This window comes from Ammodytes marinus (genome assembly GCF_949987685.1).
Source record: "Ammodytes marinus genome assembly, chromosome: 18".
Taxonomy (NCBI): domain Eukaryota; kingdom Metazoa; phylum Chordata; class Actinopteri; order Uranoscopiformes; family Ammodytidae; genus Ammodytes; species Ammodytes marinus.
This window is the reverse complement of record NC_137222.1, coordinates 24,174,186-24,200,107: the sequence shown is the minus strand read 5'-3', so window position 1 is coordinate 24,200,107 and position 25,922 is coordinate 24,174,186. Positions and strand designations below refer to the sequence as shown.

At 40.8% G+C, this 25,922-nt stretch overlaps 1 protein-coding gene across 1 annotated transcript; it reads right to left on the bottom strand.

Moving 5' to 3' along the window:
• Positions 1-484: 484 nt before the first annotated feature.
• Positions 485-21,636, bottom strand: tbc1d13 (TBC1 domain family, member 13). The gene is made up of 12 exons (XM_080046165.1): positions 21,520-21,636; positions 18,238-18,311; positions 18,099-18,139; positions 14,904-14,965; positions 11,252-11,351; positions 8,749-8,831; positions 8,132-8,291; positions 7,757-7,967; positions 6,746-6,909; positions 6,056-6,216; positions 5,910-5,967; positions 485-5,148 (listed from the first exon to the last, which is right to left on the bottom strand). Exons 1-12 carry the CDS (start codon positions 21,540-21,542, stop codon positions 5,083-5,085), a joined length of 1,203 nt encoding a protein of 400 aa, XP_079902291.1. The 5' UTR covers positions 21,543-21,636; the 3' UTR covers positions 485-5,082.
• Between the last annotated feature and the right edge of the window lie 4,286 nt (positions 21,637-25,922).

Below are 25,922 nucleotides of genomic sequence, written 5' to 3'. Positions count from 1 at the left end.
CTAGGATGATCCAATTTTTTTTTTTTTGCACATTTATACTTCATAGGATCTCCGAGTTCAATACACCTTCATATTCCAACCGGTGAAGTAGGCCTTTAAGTTACACTTGTGGTTTTCCTTTAATGCTGTGTCAAAATGTTTGCAGTAGAAAATGTGTATAATTAGCCTACTAATATATGTAATCACTTGATAACCTGGTCACACAACACAATGTAACACAGGCCCCAAACAAACTGGTCAAAAGGTGTAGCCTATATAAAGCCTATATAATTGAAACTGGTGGCCACACAACGCAGTATAACGTAGGCAGGGCCGAGAATTCTAACTTTTCATTCAACTTCACTTTTCAAAAAGTTTAACTTCAGGGAATTGCTGGTTGGTAACATTTGACTTCATGACACGACTTCACAAATAAGGACATTTGATTTATAGCATCATTCATTTTAATGCACAGCTGCAAACATGTAAAAACAATATATACAAGTCTTAACACTGGAGACATTACAAAAATTGGCTTACAAAATCGGGACCATGCAAATAACTGACATAAGACATAAAGAGTATAGGGACCCCCCACCGCCAAAACACGGGCGCGCGCGCGCGCACACACACACACACACACACACACAGAAATAAATACACATTACTAAGAGGGGCATGCGGTTGTCATGAATTAGTAACAGTCCCTTAAAAAGGTATTCACCCTAACACTTTAGCACATGACAAAAAAAAAAGTCAATTGCCAAATGTCTTTGTTTTGGTCTCAAAATGTTAATGTTTGTTCTTTCAAGCTGAACAGAAATGCTGGATATATATAAGTGGTTTGATACAGATGTGTAGCTTAAGATGTTTAGGACTGCTTTTTATTCAGGAGATTTCTAGTTAACCCATTGATGCCTGATGCTGCGCAACGCAACATGTCTCTCCTGTCTGTCGCTCAGCATCAGGCATCACTGGGTAAAGGGGAACTCGGAAATGTCATTTGTGGTTGTAGCCACTTATTTTTAATAATTATAAGTCAAATGTGTTCTCCTTTCAACACAAATGAGATATGTCTCAGTGTAGTTTAAAAGTAAAGGACAGTACCAAGTCCTTCTAGAATAGTCTAGTTCAGAACATGTAGTAACATACAGTTCTAGAGTTGTTAGTGTTTGTTTTAGAAGAAGACTAAATAAACTACAGTGAGCAGTAAAAATGTACTGAGCCGTTTGTTAGATTGACATCTCCAGAAGCGCTGGCTTTTTCTTCAGAGAGCCGTAGAGACAATAAGAATACGACAAAGTGTAGAGATGGACTATAACATCTTATGAATGGGAATTTTTGATGAGCACAGAAATAACCTTAAGTGTAAAGCTGTCACCAAATGGCTGAATATTAACACTGCCGGTTTATCAATTTTTAATGTGAGTGGATCTGGTGGATAATATGTATTAACTTATTTGAAATAATACAAGCAGTCATTGAAATACAAACAGCTGGTTCTTCCAGGTGTTGTTAAGAAGAAGACCAACTGCACAGGGATTTAAACGCAAGGTGATTTTTTCCCCAGCTCAGAAAAAAAGGACTGGAATGCCAATGACACCAACTCTGATCTGTCCTGAAATGTGAATCCATACAAACTTGACACAATTTCAAAGAATGTCCTTTTTGTTAGGTTTAGTGAAAGAGCACTTCTGACAGAAACCTGCCACAGCTTATTGACACCATTTTGTAAAGTAAACAGAGCACGCACGCACACGCGCACACACACAGCCCCCCCAAGAATGTTAAATAGTACATTTCAATAGTGTGTGTTTGTTGAGAACAATCAACTAAGACTTGATTTGATCTTGGGTAGCAGAAGAAAAATAAAACACACAGAAAGAAATCAAGAGTTAGGCAATGCCCCATGTCCAATGTTTAAGAAATGTATCTGTACAAATAATATATTTAAAAAAAAAATGTATATATTACAGAAAAAAAAACTTCAGTTGCCCTGGAAATGATGTTTGTTACCATTGTTCGGGCATTGTATATGAAGGCTCATGTTTGAAAATCCTACACTTTGTACAAAATGATATATGACACTGAGTGAGTAACAACGGCCTGCTCAGCAACAACTTCAGGTGTTCCATCCTTTGTTCATATTAAGGTGAAGAAGCATTTCATCACTGATAAATGCCTTCATATGGGTATTCAATACTGAATTCAATAAATCAATCAGTACAATCTGGGCAGCTTTCTGAGATCACTACTTTCCCCGCACTGATTAACCTTATGAATGGGAGTGGATACTCCAGTTGTAGCAGGTTTCAACTTGCAGATACACATTTACATTCAAAGTATCATTTAGACTTAAAGGAATATTTCAACATCAAAAAATGTTTAGCTTTTTGCCTCAATCTCCGTCTCAAGCAAAAGGCGACAGAAACCGTTCCTGTAACTGTGCATGCATTTTTGACGAAGAAATGGGGAAAATGTATATATCAAAAATGTTGAAGTATTCCTTTAAATCAAGCCATTACAAGTCTGCCACACAGAGCATGATGGTTTGTGCACAACATGAGATCAAATTAGACAATAGCTGTGCTGGTGTTCACACTGGACATTATTATGAGGCTAAACCAAAGGTTAACCTGAACCGTTAAAGCTTAGATATTAACTCAAAGTTAACAATTTATTTTTACTTTTTATAAAACAATAAACTGCAGGCCTGTTTCCACTGCCAGACAGGCTGCGTTTGCGAACTGCAATGTTGTTCAGTAATTCTAGTTAAAACTTGCTTTGTCACTCCAACTCGTAAACGTGTTGCTACATAAGCTAATGGATAAAGGTGACAGTTTAAAGAGTTGGAATAGGCACCTAATGCTTATCATGGCTGTTTTAGAATGGATCATTGGGGGCACCCTTAGCTCAGTTGGTAGGGCGTCCCCCTCCGGGCCGGGCCCAGCAGCAGACCCGGGTTTGATTCCCAGATGCTAGGTCAACAGATGCTCCCCTCTCCTTCATCTGATCGCTGAACACATTCAGCATTTTTACGCGTTCTCTCGATCAAATGTAATATATTGTTCTGGGCTCCCGGTCAAACCATAACTAGTCGTCCTAACAATGGCGACAACAACACTCCCATAATGTGAAGCTGACGGCTATTTATTAAAAAAGAAAATAAAGAAAAGGCACAGTGCCTCCTGCATTTGGGTCGGATCGAGTCCGGACAAATTCACACCACAAACGAACTGCAGCAGAGTTCGTATGGAAACGCATCGAGACTACCTCTTCAGCTGGGTCTCGGAGCGTTTTTGTTTGGTCCGCCCCCGAGTGCGATTGCTGTATTCACACCTGCCTGAAAGATGCGCACCGAAGGCGGCAGTGCATCTGAGTTAATTTCAACTGAACTAAACACAGCAGGTGTGAATACACCCTCAGTCAGCTGATTGTGTATGAACATCATATGTTTTTAGAATGTTGGCTTTTGACATCCGCACTGTATCATATTGCACTTCTGTCTATTTATGTCAAACAATAGTAATACCAACGCCTTATAAGGGTTCAACAGTGTGCTTCCAGAAGTAAACATCCCATTAATTTTCTCCATAGGGGATTTGATTTTTAACCACAATGTCTCCACCATCCAAGGCAGACTTACCGCAAGCTAACCTAGCGCGAAACCACGGTATATGCTCCGGTAGATGACACAAGTTTGTTTGATATCAACCTCGTTTTAAGAAAAATAGTAAATAATATAGTTAATTCGCGATCTCACAGAGAATAGCTACACTACCCATGATCCTAGAGCGTCACAGCAACGTCTCTGATTGGTGGAGCCCGCGGTAACCATGGAAATGTTTAACACCCGCAGGAAATTCGGCTTTACGGTGACCGCCATTAAAACAGTAGAAAAAAAGAGTAGATAATGGTTGTATTCTTGAATTAGACAAACAGCAGATCGTAAATTATAAATGCAGTAAGACATCTGTGTACAGGGATTGTGGGTAATTTAGTTATTTTGCTCCCAGAAAAATGATGTACAGTCTTGTACCATTTACTTTTTCTATTTTTTTTTTTTTTTTTTTTTAGCGCAGAATAAAATGTTTTATTGACAGGAGTATTTTTAAAATGTCAATAGGGGGTTTGAAGGGGGACATTTACTTCCAGACCTGGAGCCTCCAAAAAAAAAAAGGGGGGGGAGGGGGGAGCGGTCACTGTTGTGCCCCTATTACTGTGGGCTAGTAAGAGCATAAGCCATGTTCTCTAATGAAACTACAATAGAGTTATATATTGGAGAACAGGCTTGATTAATAATATTCAGTGTGAACAGCTGATTTGTCTTGCTCTTCTTTCAAGTCCATAGTTTAGAGTAACATGACTTTCCAAATTCCTCTCTACGTTTCCGCCAAAGAGACACAAAGGCATTGTTGAGACATAATGATTTCAGAAGGTTACGTAAACAAAGTTCACATGGCAATCGCCCATCAACTTCATACTTATTTTACCCAGAAAGAAAATATACCCAGAAACACCACCTCCTTTAAAAAGATAAGGCATTCATGTCTTTTTACATTAAAAACATTCAAGTTCTTAAAATAAAAATGTAAAATAAAGAATAAACATGCGCTATTGCTTAACCCAATGGAACCTTAGCTCAATCTGAATACATACATGGTCGCAGTGGGGACTTGAGTTAAGGTCTTGGGCCTTGTTCTACAAGGTTTCTTCTTATGATAGACTAAGGTCGGTAGTGTTGATTTAATGTGGCTTCCTCTTACTTAGATAGTCAGTGCAAAACATCATTTATTTGAGTCTCCATGGAGAGATGGCTGTGAGGAGCTTTTTTCCCATAATGCATTTAGAAAGCGAGTGGCATCTCTTCCTCACTTTCAGCATGTCCTTCGAGGTTCCATGGCAGTCCACAATGACCAGACAACATCAGACATCAATTTAAAAAAAAGCGTTTAAAGGCTGGGTTTTCCCCCCAACACACGTGTCCAAGGCTCTTCATTGATCCAAGTCCTCTCACCATTACTGTACATGTTTTTAAAGTGTAAAGTCCCACCTACCACGCTCTAAGCAGAGAAGGGCAGAGGGGGGACAGAGTGGGTTAGGTTAGGAGTTGTCCTGCAGCTCTTTGGCCTTGGCCAGGATGGTGTGGACATCTGAGATGGGATAATCCTGGAAGAAAGGAAGAAAAATGTGAGAGCTTGTGAGTCCCGCCTTGTTTTCTCTCCTCCTGTTCCCTCCTTCACTCTCTCTCTCACAGGTGTCCTGATTAGGGGGCAGGTGCTCCTGTGGAGCTTAAAGGCGTGGCCTGTGCCGGTGGCGGGTCTCTCACTCAGCGCGAACTGCTCCCAGCGGCAGACCTGCATGTTCCTGCTCTTGCTTTGTCTTATGATTTAGTTAATGGAGGGCTGTTGGGTTGTGTTCTTTTGTTTTGATCGTAGTCTTAGAGGGGCCGGGGTATAGTTTAGTTGGAGGAAGACCTGGGCAATAATGCAGTACAACTGTGGCTGTCCCAGGCTTCCTCCCGTTTACCCTTTTTCTTTTACAGCCTCCGGTTGAGTTGAGTTGTGGGATTGATTTAATAAAGTACCTTATGGTTTTAAACGTTGATTCATGGTTTGGTCTGGGTTTATTTCATGTTTACTGGCCGGTTAACGAGCTTGGTATGGCCGGCCGTAACAGTAAGGACGTCAGCTTTATGCCTCGTCTCCACTGAGCAGCACAGTTCAGTTCAGCACGGTTCGGCAGGGCACAGTAAGGAACATTAACCCTAGATCTGGCTTGCATTTCCAGTGCACGGTTCACTTATTTTGTTCCCCTTTCCAACTGTTGACAGTGGAAACGCAAATAAATGCGTGCCGAAACCGCGCAGCTCAGTGGAAACCAGGCTTTACTGCATGTCTACATGTGAAGCTTTGTTTTGTTTTCTTTACCTGCAGTGATCTCATGTTGACTGTGAAGTCTCCTGCCATCAAGCTGTCTTTGATGAGTCTGAGAACACAGAGTCAACACAAAGCATGAGGCAGGTAGAAAGGGACAGCTTTCAAAGCTATAGGAATAGACCGTGTGAAGAGCTCACATGAGCATGGCACAGCAGACCAGGATGAGGAAGTGGAAGCGGTCCTGGTCAGAGAAGAGAGAGTCCCAGATGCGGATGACGTCGGGCAGGAGGAACTCCTGAGATAACAACAGGGTCAGCCAGCGGAATGTGAAGTACTGGGGCTTGATGTTCTGCTCCTCCTGCACGGGACAGAGGGACATGGCAGTAGGAAAGTCATTTCAAGATAGACATCGTTAGCCTCATAGCATAATTACCTAAATCATATTTACTCTACTGAACACAATCCCAGTGTCCCTCCCTCCATCTTCTGCTTTATTTCTTTCTCCTCTCCCTCATGAATGACATTATTTCTGTGTTTTCTCGGTATGACTAGGTCTGGATATCATTCAAGGATTTTCAACATGGATACAGATACCTAGATTCGATATCGGTACCCGAACGCTACTTTTTTTCCCGATGGCAATTTTATGATATCTTGTATTAAACAACAGGACGTTTTTTTTACTACACAACTGTATGGAGGCATTTCGGTCGCTGCACAAAAAGTATAGAATTCCTAGCCCCAAGTTATGACAAAGTTAGTAACAATTGAAACGTGTCCTCATATGCCATTCATTTGGAAATACAGTCAACTTCTAACAAATGTGGTCATTTATATGAAAGCAGTAAGGAAAATGCCCTGATAAGGACATGCGCCCTTGACCTTACCAGTTTGAGGTATAGCTCCAGGTCTTTGTCCTTTAACATGGAGTAGACGCTCTCCATCTTGTACGTGATGCCACACTGAGAGTCATCCAGGCTCTTTATGAACATGTCTCTGTTCTCTGACATCAGGTTGGTGAAACAGAAGAATGTGTCGGCCTCCGCATGCTCTGGACAACCAAAGCACATGTTACACCACTCAGACAGCGACGGTACTAGTAGTGTATAAAAGTTACTTTAAATTCCTTTGCAGCAAGACGAGACACTAAACAGCGAGTTCAGGAAAACCATCTTCTTCTATGGTATCTTGCAGTATCTTGAAACAACAATGAACTACTAATGTAGCCACCTACTGGCAAGGTATGGAAATGCATAACTCATAATCAAACTGTATGCCTAAATGCATATCCAAACAGAATAAAGTTTAAAAGGTGCTGTAAGCGGAATGGTTCTTTTAGCTAACTTCATGTCAGTTACTGCAGTTAGCAGTCCCCTCCCTCGTCCCTACGTCACCACATTAATGCACTGCGGTCTTCAAGCAGCGAGTTATCTAGCATCATCTCAGATCCATAAGTGTGATAAAAAACATGATAAAAACCATCAAAACAGACATTGGGAAGGATTTTTACCGGCTCCGCCATTGTAGGCGCATAAACATTCACCCATCTGTCGCTCTGGCGTGCACCGGCAGTGAGACCATGAGTGAGACGGGTGTCGGTTTGTAGCGTTCTCTCTTGTGATTAGATATTAATTTCGGGATCCCCGAAAAGTTTATTTGCTGATTACATGCAGAGCAGCTGTTTTGAGGTTAAGTGTCTTGCTCAAGGACACAATGGTAGAGATGGTGGTGCACTGTAGATGTAATAGCAGCCATCACTAGTTTTACTAACAACACCCTCCTGTCCTGTGCCGGGAATCCAACCAGAGACCTTGTGGTTACTGGTCGGTCCCCCTCTTTCCTCTAGGACATCCTGGGCACCAAATGTTCACCTTTTTTTAATTCCACTGTGTACCAACCTTTCCACTGGCTGTTGGGGTCTGTGGCGAAGGTGTAGTAAAGCGGCCCGACGATCTCGTTCATGCCCTGGACGTAGGCGATCCCCGGGTTGAGTTTGGCGTAGATGAAGAGGATGCGCTCCACCACCTCCCAGTGTGCCTCAGTGCCACTGGGCAGGACCTCGTACTCGTTAGAGGGGTACAAGTTGAACGCCTTCCCAGGAGAGCTGACCTGGGGAGGACACAATAAGGTTTGTTTCAGAAAAATAAGATTCACAGTCCTTATGGTGACACAGAGAGCTCACACAGACATAATGTTTGCTGAATATATGTAACCATAACCAAAACTGTACAGGCCATAGACACACACACACGCACACACACACAGTCACATACGTTGGTGACTCCACTGCGGTTGCGGTTTACGGTCTGTGCTTTGAGTGTAGTTTGCTCGACTCTCCGACGCAATGTCTCATAATCATTCTGAGGATCCAGGATGAGTTGACATGGGTATTCTGTGGGCCGCTGGAAGAAGGCCATGTCTGGGTACAGCCGCCTGCAAACACAGAGCTTGATTTACATAAGCTCATTATGATCCTTCAAACAGATTGGTGGAGTTGTATTTCTTATACACTCCCTGCGTTCCAATACCCATACTTCCCTACTATTTAGTATGCCAGAAAAAAGATTTAGGATGTCCCAATACATGCACGTCAATTGTAGTATGCTGAAAATATATAAATGCCCAGTAACTCCAATAGAATTTTGGAGTATTCGTCTTTATTCTTGACATTTCTCGACATAATGAAAAAAAACTTCCTTATCTGATTTTTTCTCTCTCCTGTGGCCCTTGAACTCTTCTGTACTTAAGTATGTAGTGTGGTCAGAAGAAAGAGTATGTGATTTGGAACGCAGGGACTGTATACACAGGGAAAGGCTGTTGTCCCTTCTGTACCTACATACTATAAAAAGACAAAGTCATAGATATTACAATACGTTCATATTAGTCCTACCTTACGTCCTTGTCAATCTGTAGCAGAATTTCGTTGTCTTTAAAGTAGTTATTCCACCTGCTGTCCGGGTTTGGATTAAGAGGCTAAAAAATTAAAATAAAAACAGAAGACATTTATTAGTGCCCAGGTTACATGTTAATTAGTTAAGAGACATGTGGCAAATTATCAATTGATTGCCATTATATCGTATCGCGGTATACAACCCCAATTCCCCAAAAAGTTGGGACGTTACGTTAAAATGTGAATAAAACAGAATGTGATGATTTTCTAATCCTTTTTTGACGAGTAACTATCCAATATAAAACCGTAAAAACACATGTGTAATTGTTTAAACTAAATCAACTTTATAGTTTTTAATAAACATACACACATTTTAAATGTTGTGCTGTGTTTCAAAATAGTTGGGACCGGGGCATGTTTCCCACTGTGTTACATCACCCTTTCTTTGAACAACACTGAGTAAGCGTTTGGGAACTGAGGACATTCATTGTTGACATTTTGAAAGCAAAATGATTTCCCATTCTTGCTTGAAATACAACTTCAGAGGCTCAACATTCCGGGGTCTCCATTGTGATATTTTGTGCTTCGTAATGCAACACATTTTTTCAATGGGAGACAGGTATGGAGTATGGACTGGCCAGTCTAGTACCTGCTCTCTGTTCCTACGAAGCCATGCACAAGAAGGGACGTGCCCGGAGGACACAACGTCCATGATTTAGAGTAGAGTCTCATCTTGCATTTGTGGATGTCGCGACAAACTGTGTTTACCGACAATGGTTTTCTGAAGTGTTCCATGTAGTGATATCCTTTATAAAATCATTTTTCACCTGAGGTCATGGACATCGCATTTTAATTTTGGACCTTGTCCCTGGCGTGCAGAGATTTCTCCAGATTCTCTAAATATTTTAATTATATTATGGATCGTAGATGGTGAAATCCTTCATTTCTTTGCAGGAAAGTTGTTTTTAAACTGTTGGACTGTTTTCCTCTGCAGTTCATCACAAAGTGGTGAGGCTCACCCCATTACTGCTTGTGAAGACTAAACCTTTACGGGATGCCCCTTTATATCCATTCATGATAACATCAGCTGTTACCAGTTAACATGTTTATGTGAGTAATGTTCCAAACAGGTTTTTATTTATTTAACATTCTACAGCTTTCCCAATCTCCTATTGCCCATGTCCCAACTTTTCTGAAATGTGTTGCTGGCAGCAAATTCAGAATATGCATATCATTTACAACAAACAATTAAATAGATAGGGTACAACATTAAATATATTGCCTTTGTATTGTTTTCAACTTGATTGTATATGAAAAAAGGATTAACAAATGATCATATTCTGTTCTATATATGTTTTACATAACGTCCCAACTTTTTGGGCATTGGGGTTATATCATATTGTGAACCATGTATCGTGATGCGTATCGTTAAGTCTTTGACAGATAGTTCAGTTTACTCATAAGGATATATACTCCACACTGGAATGGGAGCTCACACGGCTCACTTCATATTGCACTGGGTGTCTGTATGTTCAAGTGCCTGAAGGACATGGGGCAGATGACAACATATACGTCACACATCCACGGAGGGCATCGTTTGAGCTTCATACATCGGGCTGCCTCAGTTAAAGCAATGACACAGGGGAATTTGTTGCAGTGATTGTTCGTTTGACAGTCAAGTGTGTCAAAGAATGTGCTTCAGGACTGCATAACAGTTACACATACAGTACATTCCACTTTTTACTGTTGCACTTTGCCCTGCAAGAAACAGATAAAGGTTTACCCAAAGTCAACATTTTAACATTAAGTCCTTTGGCTGGTCTTCCCATCTCCTCTAGCTGTTCTGTACGTTAGTGACAGCTGGATGCCAATGATGCAAATCAAACTGGAGCTCCATGAGTGCTGCACAGCTAAAGAATCCCATATGCCCTCTCTAAGGCTTTTCTAATAGGCATACCCACACCCACGGTGGGTGATTTTGAGTGTGATATTAGCTACACTGGTTGTATTTTGTGGTGTTGTTTTCTTCTTTGTTATCGTTTGATTGTATTACTTGTCTTTTTTTTTTCTTGTAAAGCTTTGTAAATGTTGTTAATATAAGAGTATTGTATAATATGAATAATTTGAATGCGCATTATGTAAATAGTTGTTTAAAATTGATAAATGCATAGCAGATCATTACGAGCAGTTGAACAAGGGGTGGGAAAACATAAGCTTGGGCTTCCTCTCCCTCCTTTTAGGACATAGACACTACATTTATTTTATAAATATTGTTTACGTATGTATACGTTATAATTATTGTTGTTTAGTGTTACGTGTATTTGGATGTTGTGTCATACTTGCTTTTCTTATTTAATTTTTTATTATTTTTTTCTAAATAAAGACGAAATCAATGAATGAACTGTAGTTGACATAGCATGTAGCCTTTACTGCATCAGACCTCTCCTTAGTTCAACACTGCAGGGGAAACAGAACAGCAGAACAAAGGGGAGACTTGACTCACATGGTCCTCCATAGTCACGTCTTCTCTGGAAAGACCCATGTTGGCTTTGGCGATACCCGGCTGGATGATCATCTCTTTCAGGAACTGGGAGTACACCTCCCTGTCAAGAGAGAAGGGAACTTACTTATTTACTAAGACATATCCCAAGCTTACACTGGGTTCACACAAGCACTCATCTGAAACATTCATTGGCAGTAGTGTTAAAGACAATTTATCTGATCTTTAACACATCTATCAAACACAAAGCATTCTCCACTTAAAGCGTCTCTAAAGTTAGATTAGCAGTTTTGTATTCTTCTTTCATTTATTTTGGATTGTTGGTCAGACAAAAAACAAGACATCATTTTCTGCTTTCACAAAAGCTGGGAAATTGTAATGGTCATTAAAAATATATACAGTATATCTTCTGACATTCTATAGACCATCGCTGGAATAATAATTTATTAATTAGGGCAGATGGGGGGGGCAGCTAAAACATACATATTTGAAGTCAAATGTCCTTTAATAGAGTATGTGAACGCAGAATTGGGCCTTACTCTGTCAGGTCTGGTATAAAGAAGGAAAACGGAGGAAATAATATGGTGTGGGGGTTGTTTTTTTCCCACCATAATAAACAGCATGAGGCCTGCTGAGTCAGGGCTGAACTGAGTGTGTTATTTTCTATTTTTAAGTCAGCTAACGACATAAACTAATGTCTTCAGCTATACTGAGTGATAGCAGCTGATGTTGTGGTTGCCTGGTGATACCAAAGAAATAATAAAAATAGAGAGCAGTGTTGATCTAGTCTTTAGGGCTCCAGAGTACGCCTGTTCTGTGCCCACAAGCGCCTAAAATATCTACGGAATGCGCCTAGATATTTTCACTGGTCACACCAGTGCACCTGAAATTTACCATGTGTGACATCACACATGGTCAAATGTAGGGGTTAGGATTAACAGGACAGCTGGGCCAAGGGAAGACTGAGGGAAGAAAAACCTCATTCATTATATTATAATAGCGATTTTATAAAGATGGAACGCCGGTTCCGTATGGGTGACGTATTCTTTTAATGTGAGCACATGTACTATGTGCAGGGCTGACGGGGAAGCTCAACACTTATTTTCTTGTTTTATAGCAGCTCTGCTCACCCAGGGCTTCAGCAACAAACCAAACAGTCAAGGAAGCTGCCCTTCACTAGATTCAAATCATTGATCATTGTCGTGAATAACAACGGATTGAATGTGAAGCCGACATTCGCTAACGACAGTGCCCACTGCCCACGCGCACAGTGTATCAGAGTGATTACGACTAAAAAAAAATTCAAAAGAAGAAAAGACGTATTTCCATATCACGGATTGCTTAATTTGACAGTTTATCACATTCTCAGGAGCCTGGAAATCCAGACCTGCCGCAAGGCGCTGGCAAATTAAAGTCTGGACACTCTCCATTGAAGCTCATTAAATATGTCAAGAAATCCTGAGCTACGTTTCAATTGGTTGTATCTGATATGGGCGGGCCAGAGCCCTATGTATGGTGCTCTGGGGCGGACGTAACCGGATGACGACAGTGCGCCGTCGAAGCCGTGATGGTAAACATCAAAGATGGCTGTTCGCTAAACGAACGGGGCTTAATACGTCACATTGTTCACTGCTCTGATTGGTTGTAGTGCTATCCAATTGTGTGCAGTGGCATTTGAAATGCATGCAAAGGAGCCGTAGCCTGGCTCCGCCCGCCCACCTACTTCCGCCCAAATTTCATTTTCCCTTCAGTAGTCAGTCTGGGGATGGGGCGTATTAGTGGGATTTTGCTCAAACAAATTTCCGAGTGTCCAATCAGCGAATAGAGCGAGTGGCTGAGAACGATGACGTGGAAGTCGCGCTCCAGTTTCAGTTGAATGCTGCGTTCCTTTATACTCGGAACTCGGAAATTTCCGACATGGTAGTTCCGACCTGTCTGTGTTCCAGTGCATCTGCTCGCGAAAGTATGGACACCTACAACCTTTCTCATTCAAATAACTAAACGTTAGGCTCTAACAAGTTACTGTTGCCAGGTACCGGTAGATCCATAGAAGCCGGTCAGAAGCCGACCAAACGTGATGCGATTGGTTGGCTGATCCAGAGTGGCACTGAGCAGATCCAATAGTTTTAAACTTCAACAGACACCCGCCTCCAAGTGAGTGAACGTTTGCCAATTACAGCAGTTCCAGACCTCCTGTACAAATGAAATGGAGTATGATGGTCTGGTAGCACCAGGCTATAGGAGCCGCCCCTTGAGTTAGGAATTACTATTGATCGTGGCCAGACCCTCTATCGTTCTAGATATGGGTCTGGATTTCCAGGCTACATTCTCAGTACAATCCACTGAAAAAAAGGCAGACATCTTGGATGAAGGACGCTATGGATGGAAGGGCCAGACGAGACGAAAAATACAAATACAACAAAACTGACATTTCCACACAATAGTGTAAGATTATCTTCTGCCGCCTCTTGTGCTGCCAACATATTAAGTGGCCACACAAAGGTGGAGCGTGGCACTCAACAAGAACATAGGCTATATGTGTATTCTTCAAATCAATAATATGACGTTATCATCATATCATAGTATGGTCATGTGCGGGATATGGCTGATGCTCGATAAGTACCAAGGCGCAGCAGTCTTTAAAGGTATATTTGTTTTGTTTGCTTGTTTTCTGAGTTTTTCAAACACTTAAAGGTGATTTATTTATGTTAATATAAGTGTTAAATCACTCTTTATTCATACAGTGATCACTTATATAGCGTGCGCGTTTCATAAAGCTGATTTCTCAGTCACTCGCTCTGCATGTAATCGACAAATACACTTTTTGGGGATCCCACTACTGATAACCAATAAGAAGAGAGAACGCTACAAACCGGCACCCGTCTCACTGCCGGTGCAGAGCGACAGATGGGTGAATGTGTATGGCCTACAATGACGGAGCAGGTAAAATTCCTTCCCAATGTCTGTTTTGATGGTTTTTATCATGTTTTATCACACTTATGGATCTGAGATGATGCTAGATAACTTGCTGCTTGAAGACCGCATTGCCTTAATGTGGTGACGAGGGAGGGGACCAGCTTTATAAAAAAATGTAATCACAATTTTTTTGTTGACTTACCTATGATTTAAACAAACATTTGTCTAAGCCCCTTAGTACTATGACTCTCCTTGTTAACAAATGTATATAATAAGATAATGAATTACCTCTATATCTAATTATCTATGTGGACTGACAAAATGGGTAAGGCTGAAATGTAATATTGGGTGCACCCAAATAATATGCTAGTGCACGTAGATGAAAAGTTCGGCACACCGGTGCAACCAATTAAAAAGTTACCCTGCGTTCCAATCCCCATACTTCCCTACTATTTAGTATGCCAGAAAAAGATTTAGGATGTCCCAATACATGCACAGCTATTGTAGTATGCTGAAAATACATAAATGCCCCACTAACTCCAATAGCATTTTGCAGTATTCGTCTTTATTCTTGACATTTCTCGACATAATGAAAATAAATCTTCCTTATCTGATTTTTTTCGCTCTCCTGTGGCACCCTAAAACTCTTCTGTACTTTAGTATGTAGTGTAGTAAAAAGAAAGAGTATGTGAATTGGAACGCAGGGCTAGTCTGGAGCCCTGATCAGATTTGTCCTTACCTCTGCTTCTTCAGGGAAGACTCCCATAGTGTCTGATCCAGAGGTAGATAATTCAGAAGGATCTGGACAGAGACAGAGACATGACACATTCGACAAGTATCTATATAGCACCTTTCTTAACACTGTTACAAAGTGCTAATTAACAATGAAAAATAAAGCAGGAGCTATTCCCAATAAGAAGACAGGCAGACAGAAATAAGCACAGAAACATTAGAATATCATAAGAAAAGAATAGAGATACAATTGATAAAAAATAGAATGTCAAAGCACAAAAACAGTGAGTATAAAATAAGATCAGAGAGAACATAGGTAAATACGGAGTAAATATATTCACAAGTCAAACATTTCCAGAATCTATCTTTAATATCTATAATAGACATTTGAAATGTTTGAAGTTATCCCTCATACTAAGAATCACATAATGCTCAAAGAAGTGTTGGAATTAGTAGAAACAGAATATAGGTTTGTGGTGTTCAGAAGAGTGGAAACATTTTATTGTACCTTTGGAGCTCTTGAGCCGGCCTTTGCCTTGCGTGTGTGTGTGTGTGTGTGTGTGTGTGTGTGTGTGTGTGTGTGTGTGTGTGTGTGTGTGTGTGTGTGTGTGTGTGTGTGTGTGTGTGTGTGTGTGTGTGTGTGTGTGTGTGTGTGTGTGTGATAAAGTGCTTCGTATAAGGCGCTGTGTCAACTTCGATTACATTTTTTTTAATTATCCAAACAGAATGAGTGGTTGTGGTTCCTCTCCGTGTCTCTCTAGGTCGTCCTCAGACGAGCCCTCCATCGTTGCTTCCAGTCATCCTGGTTCTCCATACATCTGGCCAGTTCATTGGTACTTTGCGTTCCTGCATCCTTCTTGAGTACATCCACGTATGTTAGTGTAGGACGTCCTCGAGACCCATGACCATGATTTGGTTCCCAAAGTACCAATTTGCTGGCTGGCAGCTCTTGGTGTCTTTGGCAGTGTCCCGCCAGTCTCATTCTTCTAGAAGCTACTTTCTCGCTAACCCTTGGTATTCCTTCATACAGGATACTGTTGGTAACATGTGTGCTCTTGCTGATGTTAAGTACTGCACGGAGCATCCTGGTGTAGCACCAGTCTAGAGACTTCTGCAAGGCTGGCTTCAGGGACCAGCATTCGCTGCCGTAGAGGAGAACAGACTCTACCGTTGCATAGAAAAAGCTGAGTTTGATTTGACAGGGGAGGTTAGAGTTCCACACACAGGTCATTCCGTTCAGGGCCCTCCATGCGAGTGCCTTCCTCACCTTTAGGTCCTGCTCGGTTGAGTTGACCCATGAGCCCAGATACTTAAAGTCCTCGACTTCCTTCAGCACAGAGTTTTCTTGGCGTTTAGCCTAAGGCCAACCTTGGCGCACTCCAGCTCCACTCTGTTCAGGAGTTCCTGTGCTTGATCCACGTTGTTGGAGAGCAGGATGATGTCATCCGCGTAGTCCAGGTCTGTCAGGAGGACAACTGGTCCTGACATATTAGTAGTTCAGTAAAGGCTGGCCTCATTTCGTAGTCTTCTTTTTACTGATTTGGTTTTTATTTCAATAATAATTCCAACAACACAAAAAGGCAAATGGTGATTTCATGTGAGAGGAATGTTATGTTAGTACCTGGTCCCTGACTAAATGAACTGAAAACTAAACTAAACTATGCAAGAACCAATCATTGACATTCCAACACGGATATGGACTTTGAATTGAGTGGTTGCTCCACGAGCTGTTTGTCTTTATGCAGGTCAGGTGACCACCATCCTTTAGTTAGAACAGCTGACAGTGACATGTCAGCTGCTTGGCCCATTAGAGTCTGTGAGACAGCCACATGGAATGGACTGATTCCATTTACACATTAATAGACGTTTTCTTTTTATTAACCCATTGATGACTATGGCAATCTAGGATGCATGTCCTTAATGCCTGAGGGTTTTCTGAAAAAATAGTACGAATTGTCAAGTCTACCAAAACCTTAATATCTAAGCCTGTGTAGCACATAGAAACATGAAATAAAATACATTTAAAAGTTAAGGTTCACAGGTGTTATTTAAACATGCTCCCTTAGCGCTTACAAACCAACAAATATTTCTAAAAATCGTCAAAATTAGATGAATTAGAAAATTATTAAATATTGTTAATAAATAGATGCAATGTGTTGTGTGATTTTCGTCAGTAGTCTATAGTAGACCTTGATTCTGCGCACCAAACGCCACTAACTGTTCTGTCGCCGACATAGCTGGCGTATTTTTTTTATTATTTTGTTTTATTTTTTATTTTTTTGATTGACATGATTTTCGGCAAACCACACAACTTTTGGGTGGTCACGTGGTCTTCAAAAAATCAACAAAACCCACCTCATGTGTATTTGAACCAATGACGGTGCATTCTATGCTGGGAATGCCATGAAAATTAGATAAAGTAATAATGCTGCGCGACGCAGCATCAGGCAGGAGAGCCAATGTGGCATCGCGCAGCAGCCGTCATCAATGGGTTAAAGCTCATCACATAAAAAAAGCTTTGTTTTCAAACTGCATTCTCTAGTCTTATTACTCAGTGTTTGAAATTCTAATTTCAGCGCGATTTTTGGGCGAAATAACAACAGAAGTAATCTATCTACTTCGTCTTTTTTCATAGAAATCAGGTGCTTTTTTCTTTAAACAAATAAACACTTCTGTTGTTTATGTTCATGAATGTGCACGTAGTGTCTATTTTTGCGTTGCTTTGCTGCTCTCTCCTCTGCTGTTTTGTGACGTGCGGACGAGGCTGCTAACGTTAGCTCTGCTGCTAGACATCTTATGTGGATCTCAATCAATGGACCAGAGGTGTCTGACTTCACATACCAGGAGGCAGTGGAAGCTTGAAAGTAGGCTACTGGAGAAGTTCTCAAAACAGCCTGTCCTAAGACAAATAGGTGAGATTTTGATGACTTTGCAAAGAAAAATACCCCGGACTGCGGCCCACCTCTCCAAAGCATCAAGTCTATGGGAACCACTGTCAAATGACAATAAAGTTCAATCTAATTTAATCTAAATGTAATCTGATACAGCAGTTTGGGGGTGGCATAAATCAAGCTCTTTCTAAGAAGTTTGAACACTTATGAGCAAAAAAATCAAAGACAGAAGTGTCTTGGTTTTGAGCATGACAACTGAAATGTGTTCGCATGAGGCCCAGTTTCCTAAAAGCACACAAAAGTTAACTCACTTTCCAGCAGAGCGCTCGTATGCCTCCCTCAAACGGGACTCCTGAGTGGACCAAAGGAAAGGATGGTCAAATACACCAACAATTCAATATCCACACTAATGTTATGTAATATCAGCACAAACCAAGGTGGGTTATGTACCACTGAAGCACAGCTCCCGAAGTGTCTTCAAGTTGACGTTTTCTTCACTCAAGGCGACTTTGAATTCCTGTATCCTGAAATAAGAAACACAAGACGACTAGGTTAGAACCAGGTTGAGTGTTCACCCTACCATTGTCTCGGGTAGGGGGGGCCGGGCCGCCCAAATTTTGCATTACTTTTGTGTCAAATAACAACAGAAGTCATCTAGCTAGCTACGGTCGCTTTTCAAATATATCAGGTGCTATTTTATTAAATAAATGAAACACTTGTGTTATTTATCTTATTTATGAGCACGAGACGAGGCTGCTAACGTTAGCTCTGCTGCTAGACTTCATATGTGGATCTCAATCAATGGACCAGAGGTGTCTGACTTCACATACCAGGAGGCAGTGGAAGCTTGAAAGTAGGCTACTGGAAAAGTTCTCAAAACAGCCTGTCCTAAGACAAATAGGTGAGATTTTGAATTGTTACAATTTTTTTTTTGGACAGATCGATGTCAAATTTTAGTCGTAAAAAGAAACTTTTGTAAAGAAAATTTAAAAAAAAGAAAAAAGAAAAGTAAGATGTACAGCATAGTTGTTGTTCAAAAAATAAAGAACAAAAATGTGCATAAGTGAAGTGAATAATGGAGTGTTTTCTAATGAAAGGAAACACAGGACCCATGTGGATGTTGAGATTGCTTAATGCAGTGGTTTTCAAACTGTGGGGCGCAGTTTTTTTTTTTTGAGTTTGTGTTTTTTATATGAAGATCACGGCATAGCTGGACAGGAGTTCTTCTGCTTCGTTCCTCTCACTGCATTTAAATGCATTCATTATATTACAGAGAAATAGGTCTCGTTAAAAAAAAGCGCACCAAGCCCATCCCAGAGGAGCCTGCATACATTTTTTTATTTTAAATTTATATTTTTATGGAAAATCCATGTGTCTTTCTTCAATAGCTACTAATTCATCAGACCCAGTGTCTCCAAATTATTTGTTCACACAAAATTCCTCATATTTAGCCTCTTAATTTTCCTCTGAAAGTGCACCAGATTCATAGCCTGGCATTCCCAGACCTGCCACTAGGCGCTGGCAAATTAAATTTGCTGCGCATGTTGGTCTGGACACGCTCCGTTGAAGCTTTATCAAGAAAACCAGAACTCTGGCTATGGTTTCAATTGGTTCTATCTAATATGGGCGCGCCAGAGCCCTTTATATGGTACTCTGGGGAGGACGTAACCGGATGACGACAGTGACGTGCATGCGACGTCGAAGCCGTGATAGTAAACATCAAAGATGGCTACGGATATGTTGTGTGAGTTTGAGACTGCTTTGGCCTCGACCCTTAACGATTTGGAAGACGGCACTCAAATCTTTCATTAGCAAGTAAGTGGAATGTTCTGTTTTGCCGACCGACAACGGCAAACGTTTAATTGAACAGTTTAACAGCTGTTCGCTAAACGAACAGCTGTGCATCGCACCTTGTGCATCGCTCTGATTGGTTGTAGTGCTATCCAACTGCGTGCAGTGGCATTTGAAATGCACGAGTAGGAGCCGCCCCTTGAGTTGGAAATTACTATTGATCGTGGCCAGACCCTCTATCGTTCAAGATATCAGGGTCTGGATTTCCAGGCTACCAGATTCATGCATTTCACTTCAAAAAAGGTGAAAAAAAATCTCACAGGGGGAATACCCCCGGACCCCCTTAGGGGGGTCTGGTTCTGCACTGGCTACTATTTTCCTCCATCAGGACATTGGAGGCTCTAGCGAAAAAAACACTGTGTGTGTGAATGACATTTAACTAGTCAATAATTTGGGCAAGTCTGTCTACCTATCTTTCTCACTCCGCTGCACACTCAGTCACTACTATCCATGCTTAGAGAAGGAAGCAGGATTAAAACACTGGATTAAGATGCTAAAATGTATTAAAACATTTGTTTAAAAACGCACACTTTTTTTTTAGAATGTTACAAAAACATAATACATAATTTTTAGGGGGGGGGGGGGCTGAAATGTGTTCTCTGAGGGGGGGGGGGGGCTCACTCTCTCACACTTTGAAAACCCCTGGCTTAATGCATGATTCGATACTATGAAATACTTTTTGTGTGTAGTATCACTTTTCTACCACTAGATTCTGTTCGTAAGCATTGCCAGAGCTGTGCTTATATTTACACACTTTCCCAAGTATGAGTACATGTTGGTAAATTACACACTTTGCATGGCAATGTTTTTAGGCACTCCTTAAGCACACATCTATGCGTACACATGGTTGATAAATGAGGCCCCTGGACGTGTGCATTCACTTCCCTATAAGCTCATCAATATTCAAGAACATTGTTGAAAAACCTCCTTTGCCTGATTTTCGTCCAGAACTAATCCTATGTATTCCGACCATTCCGAAAGCTCTTATACATTGGATGTGGTGGTCCTATGTATTTTGGGGTAAAATCACACTTGTAAAATAAGAATGAGATGAGATGCAAACTGTCTACAATCAACCCATTTTAGTAGCTAGTTCTTAAATGTAATTAACACTTGAGTTTTAATTTAGCTGGAATTAAGTCCCAACAGAAACACACCCTGCGTTCGAATACCCATACTTCCATACTATTTAGTATGCCAGAAAAAGATTTAGGATGTCCCAATACATGCAAGTCAATTGTAGTATGCTGAAAATACATATATGCCCCACTAACTCCAACAGCATTTTGGAGTATTCGTCTTTATTCTTGACATTTCTTGACATAATGAAAACAAAAACTTCCTTTTCTGATTGTTTTTCTCTCCTGTGGCCCTTAAACTCTTCTGTACTTTAGTAGTGTAGTAAAAAGAAAAGGTAGGCTATGTGATTTGGAACGCAGGGACAGTCAGCACCATGGGTCAGCAGACATAGCTAGCTGGATGATAACGTTAGCTAATGGTTAGCCATGTCAGGAAGTGTGATGTGTCAGCTGATGAGCAAACAGGGACCGTAGCTGTATGTCCATGACCGTAGCCCATGACCGTAACTACATTAGAATAGCTTCTTTATAACGTCAGTTCAGTTATGACGCACTCCAGAGATTCGCTGTGTTGTGACATTAAACGTGACGTTTTAAACGGAGCAATGCAAATTGGCACGCACACTAAAATTAGCCTTATGTTTGGTTAAGCTGATAATGATGCTACTGGTTGCTAGCTGAACACTGAAGTTATTATGGTTAGCATGCTAGCTGCTACTGTAGATAACAGTACGACCACTGTTTTGACTGTCCGTGCGTCCTGCATGCCCGCTCCAGAATAAAGATTTAGAAGCGTACTCACCTGTTCTTGTACGCAGTAGACATGTCTAGGCTGGCGGTGACAGGGTATTCCTCTAACTGTTTCCAAATAGGAATGAATTATATTGGCCTGAGGGAAGTCCTCCTCCTTTCACTTCCGTCTTCACAATAACACTGTGGGCAACACACCACGCCGTGTCAGTGAGTGGGATCACGTGCTGGGATTGTCCTAACACTCCTTCCGTAGGCTATCTATTCATCCCATCCCCATTGTTACGTTGTTGTATTTTAGGTTTCTTCTCGTTTTTTTCCCTCCGCACTTTGATTATTAGAGTTGTGCAGGTTAGCAGACCTACATACAATTGACACTAACATTATGCAACTGGTTCTCTTTTTTCCTAGAAACTATAAGATTCAACAAACATGACACAGGCCTACAAGACACTTTCGCTAACAAAATAAAATAGGTAACCTAAATAACATGGATACATTTTTAAGGACAATATGTAGGCTATATAAGGAACAGGGAGAATGATATGAAGAACAAGTTCATGGAGTAAATTAAATACAATAATATTACAAAACAATATAATGAAAACTTCTTTACAATCATCTTTATTGTACAACAAACATAAAATACATAAAACCACTTGGAGGGAAAAGGTCAGTCCCAAATGAACAGTGAAGTCTATAATAGTCTTACAACTGGAGATAATTGGCCCCCATAGTTTCCAAAAAATTGTTTTAAGAACGAACCTTTATGAAATAAAGAAGAAATATCTCTGATCCAGTAAGAAAAGGGAAGGGTAGGAGGAAGATTTTCTACTCAAGCTTAATGAGTCTTCCGGCTAGAAGAGTGGTAAAGGTCAAAATGTCTTTCATAGAAGAGGATATACTGTATATGGGAATGTGAGGGGGAGACAACAAATACAACATTGAGTGGATTAGGTAATACTTCCCCCCTGTGTTTTCAAATAAGGTGTTGAACATTTCTATACCCAATAGGGACTCAAACATGGACCTATTTTTCGTTTCAAAGATTGTATAAATGTTGATATACATAGCCTACAGTAGGCTGTATAGGCTACATTTTACTTGTCGATGCAGAATTTTAATAAATGTGCATTTGTATATAGATAGACTTACAACTAAATAAAAACAGCTAAATGTAACTATTTATTGGTGTATTATTGTCGGTTAAAATTTCAGTTTGAATAGTTGGTCTCTCAGACATTTGCTTCACTGCTGTTGACATGCCTTCTGACAGCCACTAGAGGGAGTAAAGGCTTTGAGCAGCTATTGAATGAGTAGAACATGCAAGAAAGTAAATACAGCATGTATGATGATTCATTGAATGTATGAAGAAAATATTGAGAAGTAACACGTGAGTGAGATACTGTCTGGATGCATGCATGTTGCTTAAATTGACTGATTTAGACCATTCAGTTGTGCTTAAAGATTTAAAAGGCATGCACAATTTCAATTTGTCTTTGTGATCATATTAAGTGTTTTTTTTTAGTTGAGCTATCTTTGGCCTTGTCTCCTCATGGTAGGAGCTAGATGGTGAGGCTCACTGTAGGTTTGCCAATTTGAATGGAAAGTTTACTGTACATTGCAGTCTTACCATTGGAGGACAATTGGAGAGTTCAGCATGATGGTGTTGCTATTTAAGATCAGGACGTTATCATTGTAGGCCCTATATTGATACCACACTCCAAGGAAATCTGGAAATGAGTTGTTGAAATGATTTGCAGTGAACCAAATCTTAGTCAAATCTTAGTCACACACAATGACTGCACAATGACATGCTGACTGAAGCACAGTTATTAATACGCATACACTTAGACTATATTTGATAATATGACTGTGGTGTTTTTCTTATTGCAGTGTGAGAAGTCTGGAACTCTGTGTGACTGCAGGGTATGGCTGTGTATTGGCACCCCAGACACCCCACTTGGGATTTCTGGGAGCCAGACTGCACAAGACATCCAGGGAGCTGTCTGAGGAGGCTGAAAAGGCAAGGGTTCTGTCTCTGGCTGAGAAGACGTTACAAGGCATGGGGAGCAAGACACTCCTGAGAAAGGTTATAGCTGAAGGGAGTGTCAGGGTGACGTCCCTGTTCACTGCCCCCGCCACCAGGAGCTGTTCCGGGCTAAGGGGCCAGACATCTATGAGCCCCGGTCCCCAGCTGATGATGACCCTGCAGCTAACCAAAGTAGGCACCGTTGGAGGTGTGGCAGGTCTAGTGCCATGCAGGAAGACCAACTACCTGTGCAAATGAATGCATACATTCATGTTTATAGTGGGCGGTAGTGGCGAGGTGGGTGGAGTTCGCCTCTGGAGTGCAGGGTCGGAGGTTCGATCCCCCGCCTCCCCGCCACATGTCAAAGTGTCCCTGGGCAAGACATTGAACCCCGAATTGCTCCCGATAGTTAGCTTGCATCCTGCGTGGTAGCTGCTGCTATCGGTGTATGAATGTGTGTGTGATTGGGTGAATGTGTATGAAACAATGTAAAGCGCTTTGAGTCTGTGAAAAACCAGGGAAAAGTGATGTATAAGTGGAGTCCATTTACCATTTATGCTGACGTGTTAACACCACCATGTATATCTGTGTATAGTTTACATCTGTTTATATATTTACATGTATGCACATCTATACTCATATCACCTATTTATAGCTTTAGGTCACATGGGTTTTTAGTTCAGTTGTTCATGTAGCCTATTTATATACACATTCCATCACCTCATCAGCACCTGTGCCTCCAGAGATTTTTTCCTAGGGGTGTAAATCTTAGGGGTGGCACACGAGTACCAAACGCCTCTAATGCATTTCAGGAATCCTTTTATGATTTAGTCTTTAGACTTTGGTTAAAAACAATGGCAAATAGTTTAAGGAATTGCCCACAGAACTATATGGTTTGTTCTTTTACATAAATGTACTTATTATCTGTTGTGCACAAACTAACATCTGTACAGCTAACATTTTGATCCCCACAATAATACAGTTTTTTAAACCCAATTTTTGTTTATTAATTAATGCATATAAAAACAGTCCTTTTTTATGTTGGCCTATCTGTATAAAAAAGCTTTATTGCAGACACTGGTCCATATAACAAAAAAAGGAGATAAAAAAATACATAGAAATGAATACCTTACATATTGGCCTACAGGATATGCAGGCTATTGCACCAATGCCGTCTTTACCTAGACGTGTGTCTATAGCAGCTTTCAGAGGGCTGACTTCAATTATGTTGTTCTCTGACTTGTCCAGGCGACACATAAAACTAAACATCAGTTGTCTTAGAGTGCCTCACAGGTTGTCACTCTATTGGACACATACAAATGACTGGCACTATGCCACCTAGGGACACGAAGCAGCAACCTCAGTGCATCATTGTATGCTACCTTGAGCCTCTGCATACTCTTTTTCTTATATTTTAGACCACAATTGGGCAGTATACAACGGTGTGATGTAGGTTCTAAACTAAACAGAGAGCATTTAATGTAGTCAGAACACATACTGTAGAACACTTCCTCATAAGCATGTGAGCTTGACAATACATTTTACAGCGCTGTCGGTAGAGGTCCATGTCATCCGTCCAGTCATTGGATATGACATGACCTAGGTATTTGATTTCCTTACACACAGCAAGAGGACTGTCTGACAAATAAAAGGTTGCAAAAGTTGATTTCCTGTCCTCTGCGCTTCTAACTATCATTACTATATGACTTTTCTTAGCGTTATAGCCTACTTTATGTCATGATCAAGGCCATAGGCCTACTGAGAGCACACCTTCAGCATCTGCTGCAGCCCAGCACTATATGGACAGAGCATGACCAAGTCATCTGCGTACATAAGATGATTATCAATAGTGTTGCCAATAAGACAGACAGTTTTTAACCAATGTACACTGATTTGATAATTAATCCATGTCCACATTAAATAACATAGGAGACACAATTCCTCCATAGGCCTATGCATTAGGCCTATGTGTTAGGCAATTATTAATTCAACATAAGAGCATGGCACATGGCAAATGTACATTTTTAACAAAGCTGTTCTCAGGCTACATTATCGTGTCAATAATTAATTTAAAAAAAAGCATTAGGCATACATGGCAAACTTACATTATTAGAATGTCCTGTACAGTGGAATACAGTAGGCCCTAGGCTACATTCTATTTCTATTCTATTTCACTTACATATTGCCTGGCTGTTTTATGTCTGTAGATGTTCTTGTGTATTCTTCTATCTCCTTTATGAAGCATGTGTTCCATTGTTGGAGGGAGCCGGAGACATAAGAATGTCATTGCCAACGACTTCATGTATTTAATGTGCATATCATTTAAAAAAAAGAAAGAAACTTAAACGAATAATAATAAGACTGTATTACAGAGAATAAAAGAAGGAAGTGGAAGGCCGAGAGATGGAGCAGAGCAGGAGGAA